This window comes from Athene cunicularia, assembly GCF_003259725.1.
Source record: "Athene cunicularia isolate RWA chromosome 3 unlocalized genomic scaffold, athCun1 chr3_part1, whole genome shotgun sequence".
In the NCBI taxonomy this organism is placed as follows: domain Eukaryota; kingdom Metazoa; phylum Chordata; class Aves; order Strigiformes; family Strigidae; genus Athene; species Athene cunicularia.
In genome coordinates this window covers 105403750-105425897 of record NW_020799097.1, presented here as the reverse complement: position 1 = coordinate 105425897, position 22148 = coordinate 105403750, and the positions used below count along the sequence as shown (strand labels likewise).

General features: G+C 37.4%; 1 protein-coding gene across 1 annotated transcript in view; it reads right to left on the bottom strand.

The window, feature by feature from the left end:
• CNIH3 (cornichon family AMPA receptor auxiliary protein 3) overlaps nucleotides 1–14358 on the bottom strand; it is a 28461-nt gene extending 14103 nt beyond the window's left edge. The window contains exons 1-5 of the mRNA XM_026844647.1: nucleotides 14277–14358; nucleotides 12925–13113; nucleotides 12597–12661; nucleotides 10782–10850; nucleotides 7820–7867 (exon numbers count right to left, since the gene is read on the bottom strand). Coding sequence (XP_026700448.1) covers nucleotides 7820–7867; nucleotides 10782–10850; nucleotides 12597–12661; nucleotides 12925–13113; nucleotides 14277–14358 — 453 coding nt within the window. The remainder of the gene's footprint in view (nucleotides 1–7819; nucleotides 7868–10781; nucleotides 10851–12596; nucleotides 12662–12924; nucleotides 13114–14276) is intronic.
• Between the last annotated feature and the right edge of the window lie 7790 nt (nucleotides 14359–22148).

The window sequence follows — 22148 nt, the reverse complement described above, 5'->3', positions numbered from 1 at the left end:
CAATTAAAAATAAAATATTCAAACTGCCTGCTAACAAGAAAATTAAGTAGCTCTCTGAAAACAAGATTTCTGTCATCAGATCAGCTGCACAACCCTTCCTGTTGTGTACATTATCTTATGAGTGTAAACAAATGCTCTTCATATTTATTACCATGTGGGTTTTGTAGCATCTGGCACAATAAGGCCTTATTCTTTACCTGAGCTTGGAAGCATTGCTGTAACACAAACACTAATGATAACATAACAGAAAAGGAGAGCCAAGTCTTGCTGAAAGGAATGTCTGGCTGAAGCACAACAGGGCATGTAAAGATCAAAGTATCCAACTAAGGAAAAAAAAAAAAAAAAAGAATGTAAAATTTAGAGCAGCAAAACGTAAACCAGCAGAATTTCCACCTAAAGGCAACAAAAGCAGATTTGCTCCTGTATTATATTTTCTTCCAGAAGGAAGACAAATAGAACAGCCTGAAACCACTCTTTTGAATTTATTGAGGACACCTTTAAAATGCAAGTTTTCATAAGATAATGTTAATTCAGAATATCACTGTAGTTCCCACAACAGATTATATGTTTAAACCTCTAAAAAAAAAGTATCAGTGAACAACTGTTTCATATTCAATTGTTTATCAGGACAGTTAATAGAAAGTTCAGATCTTGACAAAACTATATGATGCAATCAAAAGGCACCCCCGACTTCCTGGAAATATGTACCAGCCACCTTCCCTCATGACACAGTTCTCTCCCAGTAATGGCCAAACCCAAACCGAAGAAAATGATGATTTTGCAAGGAGTAAAGCATTACTAGCCCAAATGAAGTGCTATAAAGGCAAGTGCTGAATTGTCTAATCTAAAACTTGTATTTCTTCCCCTCATTCTACTCAAGAGTTTGACCTTTGTGGTTCCTCCTGAGTTTCACTGGGAATGTCTACACAAAGTCAGACATATTTGATGATAACCACCAGCAATGATGATTTTATCTAAATGGTGTCTAAATTATAAGAACTTCAAATCCAAATCAAAGTCCAGGCCTATTCCACAAGGGTTTATGCTTGAGTATCAACACGTTTCTCATCCCAGAGCAATAAACAGAGATTGCTCCAAGCTGTTGACTTCAAGGAGAGACAGAGGGCCCACAGAGGGCTATCACAGCTGCTTTTGTTCTTATTCGATTTTAGAGATGAACAATAAGCATGAATGTCAAACTTGAAGTCAAACCCTTCCTAAATCCAGGGATGTTCAGAAAGCTTTTTGATACAAATCAACTCCATTTTGAACAACTGAATTTCAGTACAAAGAGTGGGGGAAAAAAAGAAGGCATATTTGAGATGATTAAAATTATTTTAAAAATACACAGTATTTAATTAAATTGTTTTATACACAGCAATGCCTGCTTGGAAACAAGCTTCTATATTGCACTGAGTCACAAAGACACACTGAATAATAACCTGGGTACCCTCAGTATGTTTTCTATACACATAATTCTATATTCATTCTTCAGAAGTTACCCTCACTGTCTCTTGATTAGGGTTTGCACTCCCAGTCACTCAGTAGGAAAGTGTCCTGACAGTTTTCCTGCTACCCAGCTGATTAGTCAAAACTCAGCAGTTTCATCATATTGATGAAGTATGAAAAGAGAGAGAATTAGATACGTCAAGAAATACAACACGTACTGAGAAATCAGTAACAATGATGAACTCTTTGGTCTCTAATGACAGTGAACAAAGTTCGTGTGTTCCATCATTGTAACAATCACTATTAACAAGAAAAAAATGTCACATGGTGTAATTTTTTGTTCTCTTTGTGATCTTTGTTATAGCAGCAGCTTATCAAGACTCTGGAAACATCAGCCTCTTTGTCCTGTGAGGCAGAATTCCACTGCTATTTCCACAGTCCAAAAATACCTTATGATTAGACTAAAAATTCTGGTTTACTCTCAGATAACACACGCATCTAAATTTCAAAGACTAAATTTTGACTGCTGTTAGGAGGTGCTGAATATAATGCATACTACAAACCTGGCATGTATTTACTCCGCAGACTTACCCCTCTAATGTGGCTATGCTGCAGCATTTTCTTTTTCTGTCAAGTGTAACTAAATGAGGAATTAAAACATCTCTACTGTGGTTGTAAAACATTTATAGTGCTACAAAAAGTAAAGCTATTGCTGCTATTCCCAGTTCTGCAATGAACTAATTGTCTTACTGCTGTAGCTTCTGCCTATGAGATTTTTCAGTCCCAGGAAGGAAGTATGATTCCTTCTTACATATGAATGGATATACACCACTTTGAAATTTTTTTGTGATTATATATCCCATTTGCTAAACTTGTTTATATAACCTTGACATTAAGCTATAGGCTTACAGAAGTACTCTGCTAATGACTATCAGCCTGCAGACTGGCTAAAAGAATGTCACACATCTATAAATCCCTAAATCCATGCTGAAGCAATCAAGTGACACATCCAGAAACACACACTTAAAATCCATCACATTATTTCAGGCTTGTCAGTGACTATGAGGCAGAACAACAGAAAGAGTGATCATTGTAATAACCAGAAAATTCATCAAGAAGAAAAGAACATGATCAGTCAACTGAAATCGGCTACCGTGACACATGACACTCTCCAAAGGGGTGTGCTGACTGTAGGTGCTGCATGCAGACAATGGTAGGAGCTACTGGTAGGTGAAGGTCTGGAACCCAACAAGGTCCAAGTACAAATATTATTTCATATGGCAGTTACTAGTGCACATTGGTCAGCCTCCTTCATCTGAAATATGCAGGGAAAAAAAAAAGGTCAGCTGAATAAGGATAAACAAGGAAAGATGGGGATAGTTTTTAAAAATCTGATTTCCCATAATATTTACCTACACATAAAGTAGAACCACCTCCATACTCCAAAAATACGTTTTCATCTGCTATTAAGAAAAACTAAAAAGCTAACTTGTTCCCTGTTAGCTGATCCAACAGGCTCAGTAATGTTTCAGAAAATATCATGGGGATTTTTTCAAGCTTTGAGTGAGCATTCAATAGTGACAAACAGGCATGACAGAGACACAGGACCAAGCCTTATCTTCTTCCTTGGAATGCTCCATCTACAGTTGAACCTGTAGTATTAACCCACAACCCTTCAATCTTCTGACTACTCATGCCTCTGAATTGCTGTTACTTTCACACATGTAAGTAATTTCGACATTTTTTACAGAGTATTTAAAAATGGAAACATACCAAAACAAAACTGTATGCAGGCACTCAGATGACTGGGACTATATATTATGCTCCTTAGGTTTTACATTTTATTTACAGTATCTCAGTTTAAATGGAATGTCTTCTATAATTGCTCTTTAAGGTAACATTGATTTTAGTTATTTACTCAAACCTGCAAATATAGTAAAACTTAATTTTGATGTGTATTAGTGTATATACTACAGAATATAAATTTGATAGATTTATTTTATTTTTGCAGAGTAGTAAAAACCAGAATTGAATCTGGTAAATACCAGAACTATTGAGTACAGAATAAATTTTCACCACTGCAACTCAGATTCGGCTCCACTGGAAACCAGAGTGCTAGAAGTACTAGAACAGATCAAGCATTGGCAATCCCCAGACTCCTAAATAAATGTTAAAACTTGCTTCAAAAAAGATTATTTGAAGAGGTTTGTATTTTTCAAGACAAGTTCAAGTTCATCTGGAACATCTTTGAGATTAATGTCACCTTGCCTATGGTTACATTTCTTGCTGGATTTGCTGTCTTCCAATCATCCCTTCAGGACTTGCAAAAAAAGTCCCAACCCTCCCCCAAACAAAACTGAAAAAGGGATCGAACTCTGGTACAATATTTTCTTACACTTGCAGTTTCACAAATTTTATGCCCAACTTAACTAAAATGCTCCACTACTGCAGGAAAATGAGTAAAAGTCTGTCTTTTATCTACCTCAATTCCCTCCCAGGTAAGTTCCAGTTCTGCTGTTTGTAAATCAATCTTACTTTAGCTTAATGGGGTTTAAAAACAAGTATTTGAGAAAGGTCACTTACATTGTTCAGCAGTGTGTGAGAGACCGAAATGTCATATGACTGTCTCAAAGTTTGCCTGTGTCTGTGCAATTTTTTTTTTCTCTCTCCAAGAGAAGCTGCTGCAGCCTGTGAATTGCTCTGGGGGATGTCGCCCAGAGAAGTGGGAGTGTATTGAAGGATGCACCCCCCCCACTTCTTTGCGCTTGCATTGTCGGACTCTTTAGACAAGCCTCAAAGGGGCAGAGGTGTGCTGAGCTGGCCCCATCCTGCAGCCCTCTGTGGCTCTGTTGTGCAGGCCAGACCCCATGCCTGCATTGCTAATGAACTGACAAGAGGCAAACGTTCCTGCCCAGAAGCCAGATGCAACAGAACCTGTGGGAGCAGAGAGAAAAAAACCTAAACGTGGCCAGATATGCTAACCAGCAGATACGATGAACTTAAAAAGGCAGCAGAAAATTTTGCTCAGGGTGCATCCACCATCGAAGCCAGATCCGTGTGCACCCACCACCGAAGAACTGAAGACTGAGGACCAACGGGATGCTGCTGGATCCACGGTGGTGACTATTCTTGCAGCCCCATCCTGCATCTTTGCCTGATATCTGTCTTTTTCTTCCATTCTGCCTATTGCTACCCCTCTTCACTTTTTTAGTAATAAAAACCTGTTCTGAGTATATGGCATTTGACCTCCTTTGTGTCTTAATTTTGCTCTTGGGATCCTATCGAAACCTCTCCTGAGATTGGATCTGGACACAGTGCTTGGCATGAGCAGACTGAAGTCTTAAATACACTCACTGAGCAGGAAGCAAGTTCAATCAACTCTCCTCCTTAGTAAGGATTTATCAGTCTAATTCAGAAATTACAAAGCATAACCTAGACACAACTTAATTTAAATTTCCTCAAAGGTAAAGTAATAATATTACAGTGGTTGATTAATGAAATAGGTTGTGTTTTAATCTAGGAAATTCCTAATTGTCCTTAGTGCTAAAATAAGTCTATCCAACAGGAGTCAAGCAGGCAGGTAGATTTCTTGAAATACATCTGCAATTATATAATACTGTGGTCACCATTAACTGAATATATTTTAATAACCCCACCAAAATATTCAATCACAAAAAATCATGGTAGACCTATATGGCACACCTCACCTACCCCACTCCTCAGCAGGGCTAATGAGCCCAAGAAGCCTGTACTGCTGTATCCTGTACACTAGCTCAAGGCAGCTCATTCACAACTAGCTTGTGTTTCTCTGTACAGCATTGTAGTGTGTCATGTAAACATATCCTTAGAGAAACAAAGGCAGTTTACCAAGAGAGCACAGACTCCACAGCATTCACCAAAACTAGTGTATGTCCTATGTGAATCATGTAACACTTGTATGACACACCAACGGCCACACAGTGGACACTGGTGAACATCCAACAGTTTAATGAGCACACAGATGAACTCATATATATACTATAAGACCCCCAAAACAGAGCACTGAATGAAATGAGATACCTGTATCCTGAGAGAACCTCGCTTTGTGCTAGCTTCAGAACGTAAGTCCTCCCTCTCATTTACTTCAGGATAGAACAGATTTGACCATGGCTATATAAAATTCTTAGCTTCTTTATACATAATTAATCATCCCTCAGTAAGCAGAAAACTTAGGCTGATTTATTTCGCATTCTATAGCACCATAAATACATGTACCCATGTGTACATGCATGTACACATGTCAACACCGTATATATCTACTTCACATGATCCCTACTTGTTTTAATGACATAGAAACATTTTCTCCAAACCAAATCTCAGAAAGTGCCTGGCTGTGGAACAATTACATCCTCCATTCTATTTTGGAAAATGTAGATAAGTTCTATAATATCTCGTGACGTATCACATACCTGGTCACAGTTTGTTAATAGACTTCTCCAAGCATTTCAGAGATAAAACCAAAAAAATCCATCCTTAAGAAACCCTTTGCCCACTAGGATTAGATTTATATGACATATTATATGCCCATTTAATAATTCTCAAGAACCCCTTCTAAAACCAGGATATAATTAAACCAAATATATTTTTATAGCCCGCCTATAACCTCTTTAAAAAACAGATTTACAGCACATCTTAAGCATTAAGTTTTAATGTCATAAATAGCAAGATATCACTGTTTTCAAAGCCCTTTAAAGTAATTATCTGACTTCAAGACATAGGAAAACAGATATGTAGCTGTTTCATAGAAACAGACGTAAAGCCACATAATGTTATAATGAGGGATATATTTAGTGCTTGCTGAAAGCATCTTAACTGCTGTTTTCCTGTATCTGTATAGCTGGCACTCAATTTTTTACTGTTTTTCCAGAATCGTCCCCAACCGTGAATCCTTTACACTACATAAACTAAAGCTATTTTTAGTGATTGTCAGATTTGAAAACTACAAATCTCTGTAGTTACTGCATCTTCCTCTTCTTGCACACAATCTCTCAATTAAAAATAATGTGTCCCCAGAGAACTTTGAAGAAGAGGCTGAATTAACAAACTGTTTAAGTGAACCAGAAGCAAGCCAATCCCTTAAGAACACAGAGTCTGTAATTAGCTAAAATGCTCCATTTTCTGTTCACAGTGAGGCTGAGGCTCAATAAAAATTAAACACTGATGCAGGCAAGGCATTCCCATGGGGCTCACATATATTAATACATTACTACTCACCAGTTGCTTTATGTCAAAGAAACTGGGACACAGCTTGAAATTGGCTGGCTGCCTATTTGTTAAAATGGAAAGCTACTTGTGACAAGTATTTTCTTTTATTTTCATACCTCTAGTCTCACAAACAGGCTAAGTAAGTTCTTAAATGTGGCTCCAAAGAGTGACATGCTCATAACAGTGCCAAACAGATAGGACTCAGGTTCTGACGAACCAGAGAAGGTCACTTCATAGATTCTGCATCGAGTCACAGCTACGTCTTTGCATCACCCCAAACCAATAATCCCCTAGCACTGGCTTTCCCAAAACCTGTAAGGATGAGGCCACCAGTTTTTTAAAACCGTATCTCAATTTAGTTCTTAGGATGCAGTCAGCAGTCTACACTTCAGTAGTGACCTTTGTAAGCAAAAATGAAGAATCATTTGGATGGCTCCATTACTATGCTGTGGAAGGCAATTTATAGAGACTTACATATATGTAATGAAATAGTTTGGAATTATGGTTATTTTGACTTTAATGGGACAGAGTCAGGAGAACAATGAGTGTTTATGAAAACCCTCTTCCAAGCTACAGATGAGTAAAACCCATGAATGTATCAATCCTACAACTTAAAAGTTACTCCAAATCCCTCAGAAACTCAGGCATTCAGCATCTCTCGTGTCAAGTTATAATAACTGTATCAACTAATTCAGACAATTAAAAGACAATTAAACATTAAATATGTAGCTAATAAAATGTTTAGTTTATCAAATAGTAAGCCACTGTTAAAAAAAGGGTATTTTTAAAACCCATACTACCACAATATGATCTGCTGATAGGGCTATAAAAAGCACCTCAAGCTGCAACTGCAAAACGAGTTACCACCTTTGAAAAACATGTTCTAAAATGATGGCTGATGTTCTGAAGCTTCAGTTCCTATCCAGAAGTCCTCTATTATGTTAACCTTTTATAATTTGTCTTACTCTGTCCTTTCAAGGTCATCATGACTTCCACCTTCTGCAGTAGAAACCAGCCTTTCGTGAATGGAGTGTGAGGATCATTCAAAGAGAAAATGAATGCACATCACCACTGGATGGTTTTAATTCTCATAAACTTCACGAATCCTAGGCTACTTTATGCTCACCTTTCGCAGGAGGAAGCAAATACGCTCAATATTTCTCAGTCGCTCTCTCTGTCAAGAAAAAGTAACAAAAAAGGTAGATTAGCTGGTGCTATGAATTAAAGACAGTTAATTACAATTACAATGGGTCAAGATCATAATTAATGGCTGCAGGGAAGCCACACATTATTAATCTAAAACATGAGTTCTCACTTCTTACCTAATGCTTGCAAGCCAAATTATTTACACATTTCAAAGTCCCAATAAGTTATTTTTTCACCTGTTACTGGGTGCCACAATAGAAACTGGGAATTCAAATCTGTGTTAGCCTTGAGCTAGAGGTTGCAACGCCTTTTAAGTCAGCATTTGTGACCTCTATCCAATGGTGCCAATCTAAACCACAGATACGCAGTCTTGCATTTTCAGATTCACAACCTCTGGCTTCAAGATGATTCTGAATGGGAAAAACAACTACAAAGTTAGTATGGCAGCCCTTTATCGATCACTAAGAGGGTGTCTGAGCAACATGATATTAGAATTTAACCCATTAGTTAGGAATATATGAAATGTCCTAGAAATGCCACTTTAAACAAGAGATGCATACATAAATACTGAAAGTCTCTGTAATTAAGCACTGTGACTAAAAAGATGCTTTAAGTTTTATTCACAGAAAGATGACAAGTCAAAGACAGGTTTTCTTTTAAATGGCTCATAATGAGAAATTCACTAGAAAAATCAGATTTCATTCTGTATAACCCCATTACTGGAGTTACTGAGAAAGATTCTACCATTGGTTACACTGCAGAAGGCCCAGTGGTTTTGTTGTCCTTGTTAAGACTTATCTGGCAATATTTTTATTTAGACATGGGAAAAAATATTCTGAACAATGACCTTTTAAACAGGTAACATATCAATGTGAGAAGCTAAGTCTCCCTAAGCTTTTTGCTTTTCAAGTGTCTTAAATTTGCTCCAAGCTTGATTTTTATTTCTATTTTCCAAAGAAATGTCTCTTTTCCTTTCCTGTCCCCAAGTTTAAGCCATTTTAAAAAAAAAGTATCCTTTTGGAAAGACAACGAGACAGTGGCAGCTTGATAGGCACAAGACAAATATTGTGCCTCTATCTGGTATCCATGACCTAAAAGGGATTCAGAAATTTTAAACTCATGGTTGAAAACATGAGAAAGGATGTGTATGCATGTGCCTGTGAAGTTGCAGAAAACTTTCTTGCCTTTAGTAGGAGGAAAGTGGGGAGGGAAAGATAATCCTCTCAAGTCCCTTTAGAAGACAGATGCCTACAGCTGGCCTTGGACAAGTAGGAAGCCTATCTTTGAACTGTAGGTAACAGAGTGTAAACCAGGAAATTTGAATTAAATTCTCAGTACTGCCATTGTTTTTGCCTGCAATGCTCCTTAATTCAGCCTTCTCTTGTCAAAAAGGCTCTTTGTCATTAAAACATTGTGGAAGATACACGAGTGAAAGTCAGACATTCTTATACTGCAGTAAAGAAAACTATTCCACCAAATAAATGGAAGATGAGCACGAGCAACTATGCACATGGAAAAAGGAAAATATACTTGACCAAATATATTAGAAATAAGGAATACCTGCTAAAAATCTTCCTTTTATGTCAATACAAAAGGCATCAACGTGTATACCGTGCAGATGAAAGCAATCTGAGATTATTGCTTGAGTTAGCACAGAAAGTTTCATAGAAGAGAGTCAAATATGTCAACTGATCACAGAATACTTTGCTGTGTTTTACTGGAAACTCTACAATTAACTTTTTGATTCCACCACTAACATGACTGAAACAGGGACCTATTAACATTTTTATCCTGGAGACTAATTCCATTACCATTTTAAAGTAAGAGGAAATTATCTGCATGGAGCATCTTATAAGTTTTGGGAAAAGAACAAATTATTGGAATTTGGTACATATAAATACACATTTCTTGTGCATAGTTCTCAAGATGGGAAGTAAAAACAGATAAAGTGAATTCAAAACCAGATTACTTCCACTGAAGTCCTCTATAGGATTTCTTTATACAGTTTCTTTCTTTTGTTCTCATTCTTTGCTTATGTGTTAGTGAACAGGAAACAAGTCTTATTCAAAGATTCACGTGAAGATTACGCTTAAAACTGTCCATGGTCCAAGCAGTACCACAAATCCTCTGCTGAGTTATGAAACAAGGTCAAATGGCAAAGTACTAGCTACTGAATTACGTTATCATTTGTAGGCAATTCAATAACTTGATACTCTGTAGAGATCAAATTCAGCACCCGTCATAATCGTAATTCCCAGTGAGATGACAGGGAGCCAAGTTCTGCTCTCAATTCTGGTGGCACAAATCTGAGGCATGTTTAGCCGTAGCCAGCTAAATCACCCTAGATTACCACTTTAATTAACAGAGGAATATTCACATGCTTAAATCTGGGTTGCATTTGAGTTCATTAGGTAAAACTGAGTTTACAGTCCCAGGGTGATATTTAACCTTTTCTACAGCAGATGCAGCAGAATGTGTTATTTACTCTTAAAGCACAACAGAAAATAGAGCCCTGACATGGGACAGACAGGTCTAGGAATGCACTTCTTTTCAAATCCCTTCAAGCTTTTGTCTCACTGATACAGACAGTATGAGAGAAGGTGGTCATCCCATACTTGAACGCAGAGAAAGCAAATTATTTCAAAAATGAAAACTTGTGCCACAGAATGAAAAGATAAAAAGAAAGCATTAGCATCACATTATATATATCCTTCAGTTTTGAACTTCCAAAATATTTTCCTGCCTCCTTCAGCAGAAAGGAAAGCTATTAGCATAATAGTCAACATCTGGCTTCCTAAGACTGGCCCAATAAATCAATTATCCAAAATACAGTTGACTTTGCAACAGACTGTACATTCATTTCCATACCCATACTTTCATGGACAGCTCTGGGCATCTCCCTTTCTTTAGTAGCTGCTGCTTAGTGAGCCACTCATACTTACTGCGTGGACTGGGTTGCACTGATCTATTGGGCTTTTGAAGTCTGTCCGAAGTTCATCAAAGGCGATTATCTGAAAAACATTTTTTTTCAAATATTGTCATGAATACGCATTCAAACACTTATTCTTTAGGGATTTCTTTAGGGACTAGTTAGATGCATCACCTCCCTTCCTCACTTTCCAGACAAAAGATGGGAAACTAGCTTCCATGACATGCTTCTTTCAGAACTAACTAGTTAAAACAAAACGTGGGATACTCCTACATATGATACCTAGAATCCATTAATCTGTCACTCTGTAAAATTGTATCTATAGCCTTTCCAGCATTGTTGCTTTCCAGACTTCTTTCCTCATATCAGCTAGAACTCTTTTCTCAGACTTCCAAATGACATAAAACTATTTCACAGATACATCTCCAGGGTTGATGGAAAAAATCATTAGCTCTCTAAAACACACAGATGAATCAGATACGCTATTCCAGGTTTAATATGTACACAACCACCCCTTTTTAGTAGTTGTTAAACCTACTTCAGATATTAATTCTGAATTAGTATCAACTTAATTATTATTAAGCCACTATTCATTACCAAGCAAACTCCTCAAAAGGTAAACCACTCTAGAGCAAAACATGCCCTTCCTGAATTCTGGCAGGTTTTAGAACCTTAGTTCAGACCTCATTAATGGAGGGATGTCTGTTGCTCATGCCTTTTAGTTTCCTCTATTAACTGATGGATTGAGACACACTGATAATTACTGTCTGCTTTTAAAGTACGGCAGATAAAAGTGCCCATAAAACTAATAATGTTTGATAATGTTTCCCTGGAAAGAAAATAGCTGTAATAACCTTCAGCATATTTCATTTAAAGATCTCAAAGCATGTTCTTAACTTTATGTTTGTATTCTAGTAATTCTGCTTGCTTCACCCAAGGAATGAAAGCTCACTATGACAGGCACCACATAAATAGATGTTAAAACAATAATTCCTTTTTAGACAACTTAGAATCCAGGAAAGTATTTGTTCTCAATAAAAAGATGATGGAAGTACAAGGTAGCAGTTGGGTAATTAGTATATGAGTGCAACAACCATTTTATGACATGTTACAGCATGCCTGCTGCCTAGCTGTTCAAAAAATAACCAACTGGGTATCAACACAGACCTGTTGTACAGATAAAACACATTCATTTGACATATATGGAATGCAGGAGCAGAAATCCTGAAAATGGTCTATCCGTGATTCATATAATAATCTGGTGAGAGGCTTGAGAATAAAACCTAGAGCTACAATCCACAAATCTAAGCACTACTCCTCATCCCACTCTAATGCTGCATTCATCACACTGAAGCACATTTAAAATCAAAAGTGTGGCATTTTACAAGAGCACTCTACAGAATTCAATTTATTCAACTATGACAAGTCAAAGTGCCAGGATAAACCACAAAGGGAACTATAAAGCATGATTATAAGTGAAGCATTTCTCCCCATGGATGCAGTACCTCTACAAGTTAGAAATTAGATCTGCAACGATGTTTAGACTAAGGTAAAAGAGCAAATAACAGAACCTGTTATTTGGGTCAGAGTACAGTTATGAAGAATAAGACTCATGACACCTCTGTATTTAATACTTCTTGAACAGATCTTCATACTCTCAAGTTGGGCCAACTGCTAAGAGGGTAACAACCATGCCAGAGAGACTCACACGTTTCTGTTTGTAACTGGGTATTGAGATCGGCACTGACAGCACTGACAGAAAGGTGGAAGGATCGTCCTGTAACAGGTAAGAGAGCTGCCTCTGCTCATAGCTGTGCCACTGACTTACTTTGGGATCTTGTGCATCTCCCTTAAATTCTCTTTGCTTCACTGCACTGGTACTTACAGACATAGCTTTAAGATAGAAAACTGTTATGAGCTTTGAGTGACAACTATTTTTAAGAATGTACAGTGGTAACAGCTTTTTTTCTGTTGTAAATGAGCTGAAATTTCCTTGGGGGGTAGGGGGGAAAGTGAATGTGCTATGCTTTTCCTTTTGGTAGTCAGTAACAGCAACCAGGAGTTTGAGATCATCATTAAATGACAGCCAGTACAAGATCCAGCTCATGCTGTGCAGAAAGACTGGTCTGAGACAACAACATGGGGAACCTGAATACCGGAATCATAAGATGGAGGCCCTCCAAAGAAGTCCAGGAAAACCTCTAAAGGTCCACTGAACACAGAGATAAGATGATAATGCTGCAGCATGTTGAGATGAAGAACTAGGTTGCTCTGAAAGACAGAACTATTAAGGCAGAGCTCTGTTGAGCTAGCCTTAACTAATGCAGCTAAGTCTTGAATAAATCCTAAATGACAGTTTGGAAAAGAGATTAGCCTCAAATATACTACACATTGAGATTTCCCCATTTTTTGCTTTCTCTCTCTGGTGGTTTTTTTTTGGTTTTTTTTTTTCCTCCAGCATTCCCAGCTCCGTAGTCAAGAACCTACTCTTTATTTGCTGGCACATCATTTATTTTATGTTGTTTTATGCATTATATCTAAGTGCACTGAAACAAATCTGACAGTATTAAGCACATCATTTTCATGGAACCAGTGAGTGTAAACACAACAGCCTCACAGACAAACCTTCTGGGATGCAAATTATGACAATGTTGAGAGGCATTCTTACTACACCTGCAAGAAACAGACTGAGGTCTTGTATCAAGCACACAGAATTGGAGGAAAGTTACTTCATTAAAAGTTTCAGTGTGTCTCTGGAAGGAGGCTGACAGAAATAAATCCTCCTCAATTCTTAATATTTTATTTCAAAAAAGTTACACAATAGTTTATTTTGTTAAATCTCCAGGAATAGAAATCCAGTGTTGACATGAAGGTATCTATTTTAATTTATGAAAAGTAACATTCCTATTTCTCAGTCACAGTGAAAAGCTTGCAAGCATAACATTAAGCAGGCTCACAATTAGAAGGAATATAAAGAAACTCCCAAAGCCTTTTGGGGGCATGTGTTTTATTTTTTTTAATCTCACAATATTGTGTGCCCTAAAACAGCAATTGAGAAATGATGGAAACAAAGCTGTAGCTTCTGAAGATTGGCAGTTGCTCACAATACACTATGTAACTGTGCAACAAATTGTATTACTGAAAATAAGGCTGGGTTATGCTGCAGCATAGTTTACATAATTAATTAGGAAATGTCTTCCTCTTTCAATTATAACTAGCCTTCTGTAGCAGTTTAATGACCTAGGGCATTGTGTGGCTGGAGTTGCCATCTTTCCCTACAAAAACCAAGTAACTACTTGCCTCCATTAAGTATTTCACAATGCTTTCAGAGGAGGTGCAGTGTTCTGGCCATACTATAGAGAAACCATCTTCTACCCATTTACATTTCAGCTGGATGCAGTACAGCTACCTGCTACTCATACATCAGCAGATCAGAGCTGCTGAATGCTCTGGGACAGCATCTGCATATGCTCAAGGTCTGTTTCACCTCTGTAACTGCCACACTTACCAGCATCTTGACGGAGTAGATCGTTTGGAGGCAAACAATGTAATAGATCCTGGTCAGGGCACTTCACCATATGAATTGCCATAATTCTGCCTTTACAAATGAGTGTATTTTTATAAACCATAGAATATCTTTTAGTTATCCAATCTAATTTGATCCAGGGTGGCAATTAAGACTACAAAACACATGTGCATGTGGACATCAGCAAGCCCATCTCTCCAAAGGCCTCACAATAAACAGACTGTTCCAAAGAAAAATGACCAGCCTCTAGTCACAAAGCTAGAGAGGTAGCTGAGCGGATAGTATTTTGGAAACGTGCCAGGGACTGATCTCACACAGAGGAGAAATTTACTTCTATTAGCAAATACTAATGTTGTATACAGCTTCACATAATGAGAATAAAGACAATTTGATATTTATTTAGGAATTTCAAGAAAAAAAAAAAAAGTTATCTGTTTATTTGCAAAGCTGTGTCAGGAAAATAAAAGCATCACATTTAGCAATACTTTTTATCATTACCACAGAAAATGTCCAGGGATTGAATGGAAAATGGATACCAAACTATCTTCTGGCTTGGGGAATTTTCCCTGTGATTCCACATTGCAAAACACTGCAGGAAGTTTGTGCTGCCACTGCCCTAGCCGTGCTTTTTTCTGTTGATAGAAATGTACTTGTGGGTGTTACCCACCTAATAAAACTAAAGGTTTATAAAAATACTGGTTGCATTCTCTGGTGATTCACACCATCTGCAAATCTCAAAACTCCAAGTGTAAGTCAGCAAGGAGTTTGCCCCAGTTTAAACACATATTGAACAGATGAAATTGTGATGACAGCGTATGTTTCAGTACTGCTACAACTGCAATTATATTTATAAAATTTGTTTTTATTACCCACACTCTCTGTGCTCATCTCTCCAGATAAGAACAGCTTTGAATAATGAAATATTCACGTAAGATCGAATTTGAATTTTGTTTTCTTCCTATACTTATGCACCCAAACTGAAAATGTCACCTATTAACTGTAGGAATGAATTATAATTTATCATTTTTAGGGAATATACTATTTTTTTTAATCCCTGAGCTCTTACAGAAATACATTTATTTGAGAATGTGATGTTTCAGGGTGGCAGTGGAGTTGGTGTGGGTGTGAATTCAGTGACAGCAAAGAAGTTGGATATTATTGCTTATTGGCATCTCAGAAAAGTTAAGATAAAACAGAACTTGATGACAACCACACTAACCACATAACAGTAACACTTAACATATGTTTCCTTGCCACCACCCTGTCAATGTATCACAATCCCATCTTGAAGAAACTTTATTTAACCATTCATTTAAACATTTTTTCTGCCCCTCCACTCTCATACACAGTTTCCACAGCACCCATACCTGCAGTTCATAGGCTGTCTGCAAGTCAGCACATGGGCAGAAGGAGGACAGGTTTAGGAGCATACTGTGCTCCTAAACTTCATGCCTGACCACCTGTATGTACATATTTACTGTGTCTGGAAGATAGTGCTGAACATTTATCATGTTTGAACCATGTCAACGCAAGCTGGGTGAGTTACTTTGTTGGATTTTGTTGAGCAGAAGCAGCAGCTGACAAAATGGATGAGACAGCCAGCAAAAGGACCTGAAACGGAAGATAAGTCATTGCCTTGACATGGTGGAGTAAGGGGAGCCCATAGAGAGATGCAGAGAATGATGACATCAACAAAGTTACAGACTGAGAGAACAATTTTGTTACCCAATTTTTAAGATGATATGAAATGAATCTGAACAAGAAATTTAGCTATGTGGTTGGTGAACTTTTTTTCAAGATGGTTGCTTCTCTTCCCTCTTTCTCTTCTGGTTGAACTGATCTGGTTCATACTACCAAAGAACATAAACACAGCAAGGAAAACCCTTCTCCCTCTGTAAGGGTTCCTCTGAGTTGACAACTCCGCTGCGATCTCCAATGAGAGCAGTCATTTCAGCTTAAGTGGCTGTTGGTCATAATACTTTCAATATTCTTGTAATACCCTGTAATTACTAAGAAGTGTTAAATGTAAAATAATTGTATTACTGTTACAGTCTTTGATATGGCCCAGAGACCGTACATGACACATTAAGTAATGTAGCGGTGAGATTTAAACTGCTTTTTAAGTACTGTCTTCCTCCCCCTCAGCAGGACCACTTTTTGATAAATTCAGCACTCACAGCATCACAGATGACTGAAACCAGGTCTGCATCAACCTGACAATCTCCTTTTAAGAACACCATAAAGTGCTGACATTAGCCTAGAAGAAGAAAATTAGATCAAATTACTGGGGAAAAAAATCTGCCTGTGATACTAACAAATCCTGTTATACGATACTAAACTACATAAGAGCAATTTGGCCTACTTTGGCTCATCAGCACAAGAGAAGGATGGAATGCAGGTTGTGCTATGAAAGGAAATATATATATATATATATATATATATATTTTTAACTTGCCAGTGCTTGAGTGTATTGTTCATTACTTGTTTTTACTAAATGTTACTAAACATCTGATGGGCTGGGGATTTTAAGCCCCTGAAACCAAGAGCTGTCTGCTCAGAGGAAACTGTGTTCAGCTCTCATTTCATATAGTTTTATAATAAATCAATGTCTTCCTACAACATCTTGATTGCCACTGAGTTGCAGAGCACAACTTGCACAGCCTCTGAAGGCAGAAAAGACAGAACCTAACTTCTACTGCAAAAAACCCAGCCTGCTGTTGCACTCAATCATCTACCTGCACCCTCTCAAAAAAGGGCATCAAATAAAAACATGAAGGTACAGTGATGGGAAAACACCCAGAATGTTTATAAACTTTCTATAATTATTACTTAATAGAAAATTAACTTCATGGAAAGGATGCAGGCTCGCATTTAAGAATATGCACCTTTAGACTCTACCTGCATTTCTTTGTAACAGAAGAGTTATCAGTTGATTCTTAAAACACCTGGAACTGGGTAGACATGCAGGAAAAGAGTAGTTCCCAGAATCCCTTCACAAGTCACTTTCTGCCTTCAGAAGAGGGGACAAAGTACAATGTTACTTCTTGAGTCAATCTGGGAGAAATTAAATAGGCTAAACACAGAGGTCAATGCTACACCGAATCAGGCTGTACGCATCATGTATATGCTGACAGAAAGCTGAAATACAGTATGTGCTCTAGGTCTTGGGGTTAACTTTCAAACCCTTCAGAAAATCTCCAGATCAGTGTAACACTCTGCTTTTCACTTCTTAAAGAGGGAATTTTTATATTTTTACTTTGTACTTAATGAGTATGTATGGTGCTACTCACTGATGCTCTTAATGCTAGCACTCTTTACCCAGTTTTAGATCTATACTTAACACAGCTCATGAGGTTTTCTGGCAAGCCTCAGAGCTGCTTCACGTTCAAGTTCACACATTCAATTTATGACCCACTGAAAGAGCACGAAGTTATTCATTAAGGTTACAATTGTAACTATAGTAAATTCAGTATTTCAACGAGCTAAATACTACGGTGTGTTGATTATAAAATGCTGGAGCTGTGCAATATTACAAGTTTACAAAGCTGTTCTCATTCATGCCCCCATGACTCTCTCTTTGGGTGTAAAAAGATCTCCAATAAAATAGTAGTTCTTCATAAAACAAACTACTTCAATTTACTGGGGATCCAAAATGTGTTACAGATGCATTAACATTTACTTGCTCAGGAGCCTGGGGGGCGTACAGCTGCTCCGTAATCAATAGTATCAGCACTACGTAAACAGTTCAGAGAGGGAAATGAAGAAATGCATATTGAAACTGCAGTACTGGAGGATTTAAGGAAGCAGAAAGTAAAACTTCAGGTACATTTTGAACAACACATGGAAGTCAGAAAACATACAAACTTTCAAGGAAGCATTTTAAGTCTATTTTAGCCTCCCTACCAATGATGCTGCACACTAGCATTTTGTAACTACCACAAGCAATCCGATCCTCATTTACTGTAAGAGGAGGATTAGGTGCACACATCAGAGTTTTCAAAGTAATGTATTTTAAGTTAGAAGAAAAGTATTTCTAACATTTCCAATAACCGATTCTGAAACAATTTCCAGATTTAAGACAAAAAGCAAAATTTTGTTCCAACACTACACTTTGCTTTGGAATTTATTTTGGCTTTAGACAAGTCAGATTATAGACATAGTTTAATATTTTATTGTATTTATTTTAAAGAAAACACACTTCTTAGTAGAGATTGAAACATTTCCTCTTACTTTCTAGATCAAAATATCTCTTTTTTGTCCTATAATTAAACAATAATGCCAGTAAATGTTATTAATTTATTGTCACTTTTGTCAAAACAGAATCCAGGAAAGAGAACTGGAGGGGACTTCCTGGGCTGCCAGCTTCAGCCCCCAATTTCTGCAGACACCACATCAGTGGTAAATACACCAAGCTTATTTTTAAATCAGGGAGAAGGTATATGATTTCCCTTTTCACTGCTCCATTAGAAAGACAGCACAAACCCGGGAGTTTTGTTAGGGAGACTTCTCCTAACTTCTAAATTTGTTCAGAGATAACACAAACCATGTATTACATTACCAAGACTGTTTCATTACAACAGCTACTTAGTAAAATGAGAAAGTTCTATTCTGTAGGAAATTGCATCAAAATTGGCACAACTCCAAATCCATTTGTCTTCAATTCCATCCCAGCTCATGCTTACTGACATTCATACAAACTCACACAGACACACACAAATCTTATGCATTAGAGCCCTTGTATATGAATTAATAACAGAGCTAAATGATGCTGGCACTAATTCATTACTTGATTTTTTTTCTTAAAACAGTGGATTAACTCTTGGGTGTCTGGAGCTTTTTTATACTGACACCTGCCAATACAAACTAGATCTAACCAATCCCTTTTTAAAAAAAAAACAAAAAACAAAAAACCTTTTTCTTGCCAAATTTCTTTGCAAGCCTTTATACATAAGTTACATGTATCAAATTATCCCTGCATTATTAGCTCCTCACTTCCAACAGCAAGGAGAAGGAAGATCCTTATGAACATGAGAAAAGGGCCACGGATAATGTGATAGCACAATAATGAGTGGCAGAGAAATAAAAAATGGTGAAATAAGGTTCCTGTTTTGGGCTTTACTTGGCTATCCAGCAGGCTCAGCTCTCTGTGGCTGAGAGGACACCACACTCTCCCCTTGCTGATCTAAACAGGGACCAAGTCCAAAGAGAACTCTGTGCCTGCTCCTGCATCCCAAGGGACGAGGTGTCCCTGACAAGGAAGTACATCAGGAATTTCCTATGAAGACAACTCAGAAGGCAGGGAAATCTATCCAGCCAAGCTGTGGCCAAAGATAAGCTGCTTGCATGCTACACATATGACTGCATCTTAACAGCTTCAGTCTGATTAGGAGCTGTTTGAGCAGAGAGGCCTGACACAGCTCTGCTCCCCACCCCTGCATCAAAGCCACACTGCAGGAATTTATATGTGGCAGGTGTAGGAACTGTCTCAATAGTCAGGACCTTCCAAATTAGTAATGGAATTCAGTACATCACCTAGAAATCTAAGAGTTTTATAGTGGTAAATATCATCACTGCTATTTATGGACTTCAATATCCCTTATTTGAAAAGATAACCCAAAGATGCACTAAAATCTGCTTCTGTAGACTCAGATTCAGGAGAACTGAGTTAGAAAGCCCTGTAGGCCAAATACCTACAATATTTGTGTGGGTTTGTACTTCAGATGAGGAAACTATTAATAGAGTTAATAAATATTGCCTACCTGGTTCACACCACAGGCTTTCAGAATACAGTCTTAGCTCCCAATGCCATGCACAAATGATGCATTACCTCTGTTTCTTTGTAGCAGGCAGAGTACTGCAAAACACGTGGTAGTTTAAACATACACGCCCTGAAAAAGCACTAGATAAAGTCAAGAAGACAAAAAACATCATTCAGCCTAATGCAATTTACATGGATATATTATACTAACAGGTGAAGTATGCAACTCCATGTTGCATGTTAGTATAAAAGAATAAACCTTTAATCCTTGCCTATCCTCAAGAGTGTTCCTTCCCTCACCCCTTTATTAGACTTTGCAACTGCTTATCTCTGAAACCCAGCAAGTGCTCTGATACTTGTAACAGCGCTTCCCCATTAGCCAGATGGGTGTATCAGTCAGTGTCTCAATGTTATCTCATATTTAGTTCCATGCCTTTCTCCATATGATCTCAGCTACAAACCTGCTTGCTATTTCAAGTTGCCGTATTGGGGCACATTTGCATCCTGATTATATTTAAAGTGAGGCTTACATCCCTCTGGAAGTTGCAGTTATATGATCAATGAAGCAAGGACAGGACATAAAGCAAAATAATTTGGAGTGATCTTTACACTGTCAAGTATAATTCTAGTGGAAATCGCCCCTCCTGACTTGCTGTTAGCATGAAGAGATCTTCTCTCCTCTATTAGAGAGTGATAGACAGCAGTTGCTTAGAAAGATTATTCAGAATTGCACTAATGGATGGGCAACCTGCCTCAAAAGCCAGAAAATGTTATCTTTTTTATTGTATTTTATTCCTTATCTGTATCTTTTTGTTAAACATCTCCTATTAAAAAAGAAAAAAAGGCTCAGATCTTGGTTTTCATCATACCTGCTCATGAAATTTGGTAGCTTCCCAGACCAGTGCATCTGAAATGCTGGTTTTGATGAGAATCACAGAAGAAAGTGGGATGAAAGGTATTCCTTTCTCCTCTTATCACTCTCCAATGTATTTACTTCTCTAAATTTTACAATTATTAATTCACCACATATTAATAAAAGTAAACAACAATAACTAGCAATGCCTTGCAGTTATAAAGCTCCCTTCAAGGCAATTAAGGTCTTCACAAATTCAAGGAAAATACTGTTTCCATTTTTTATACACGGGGAAAAAAGAAGCTCAGAGAAATTAAATGATTTACAGAATCAGTGGCAGAACCAAAGCCTCTGGATTGCTGCACCATGTAAAACATAGAGGAAACAAAGAATACTGTCAGTAGACTAATAACATATGAGAAGTGAAACTATGCATTTCTGTCTCATTATTGTACTGTTGTTCATCTCTAGAGCAGAGCATTGCTTTAAGCAGTGCCTTTGGATTAAGATTGCAAATGGTTTTAAATCACTCAAGGGTAGAAAATTGTTCTATTTGTCAGATTTCACACTAACAATTGCATGGCATTTCCTTGCTCTACTTAACTTGAATTTCATATGCTGCCAACTACTAAACAACTCTCCGCACAGAAATTTGAACACATTGCTAATGCAAAGCAAGATCCTGTGGCTCCATCCAGGGATGCCCAAACACACACCTGAGCATCTCCATCTTTTTACTGAAGTTCTTTTGTCTGTACAAGGATGTTACATTTAGGCCAACATGATTTAAACTTTTTAGGCTCTAACTGGAAGCTTAAGCTAAATTAAGAGTCATGAAAATCTTATTGCAATTTCTCAAGTATTTAAGCCAGATCCTAAGTCTTTTTTCAATAGACACACCAATATGCAAAATTAAGAACGCATAATCTCCATACTGCAAACATGATTCAAAAGGATTTCCTATCTACCTATGGAAATATAGAGGTATAATTATACTACTCCAATTGTGTATTAATGAAAATCCATAGGGGAGGAATCTCTTGCTGAGAGCACACATGCACAAACACAGCAGCCTGCACTGGTACAGTTACACCACTGTATTCCCCTGCATAAATAAAAACTATACAAACAGGAAAAAAAAAAAAAAAAAAAAAAAAAAAAAAAAAAAAATTGCTTCAGCTACACCAAATCAGATTTTCAAGTCTGCAGAGAGGTGCAAGAGAAACCACTAAGAATAATTATT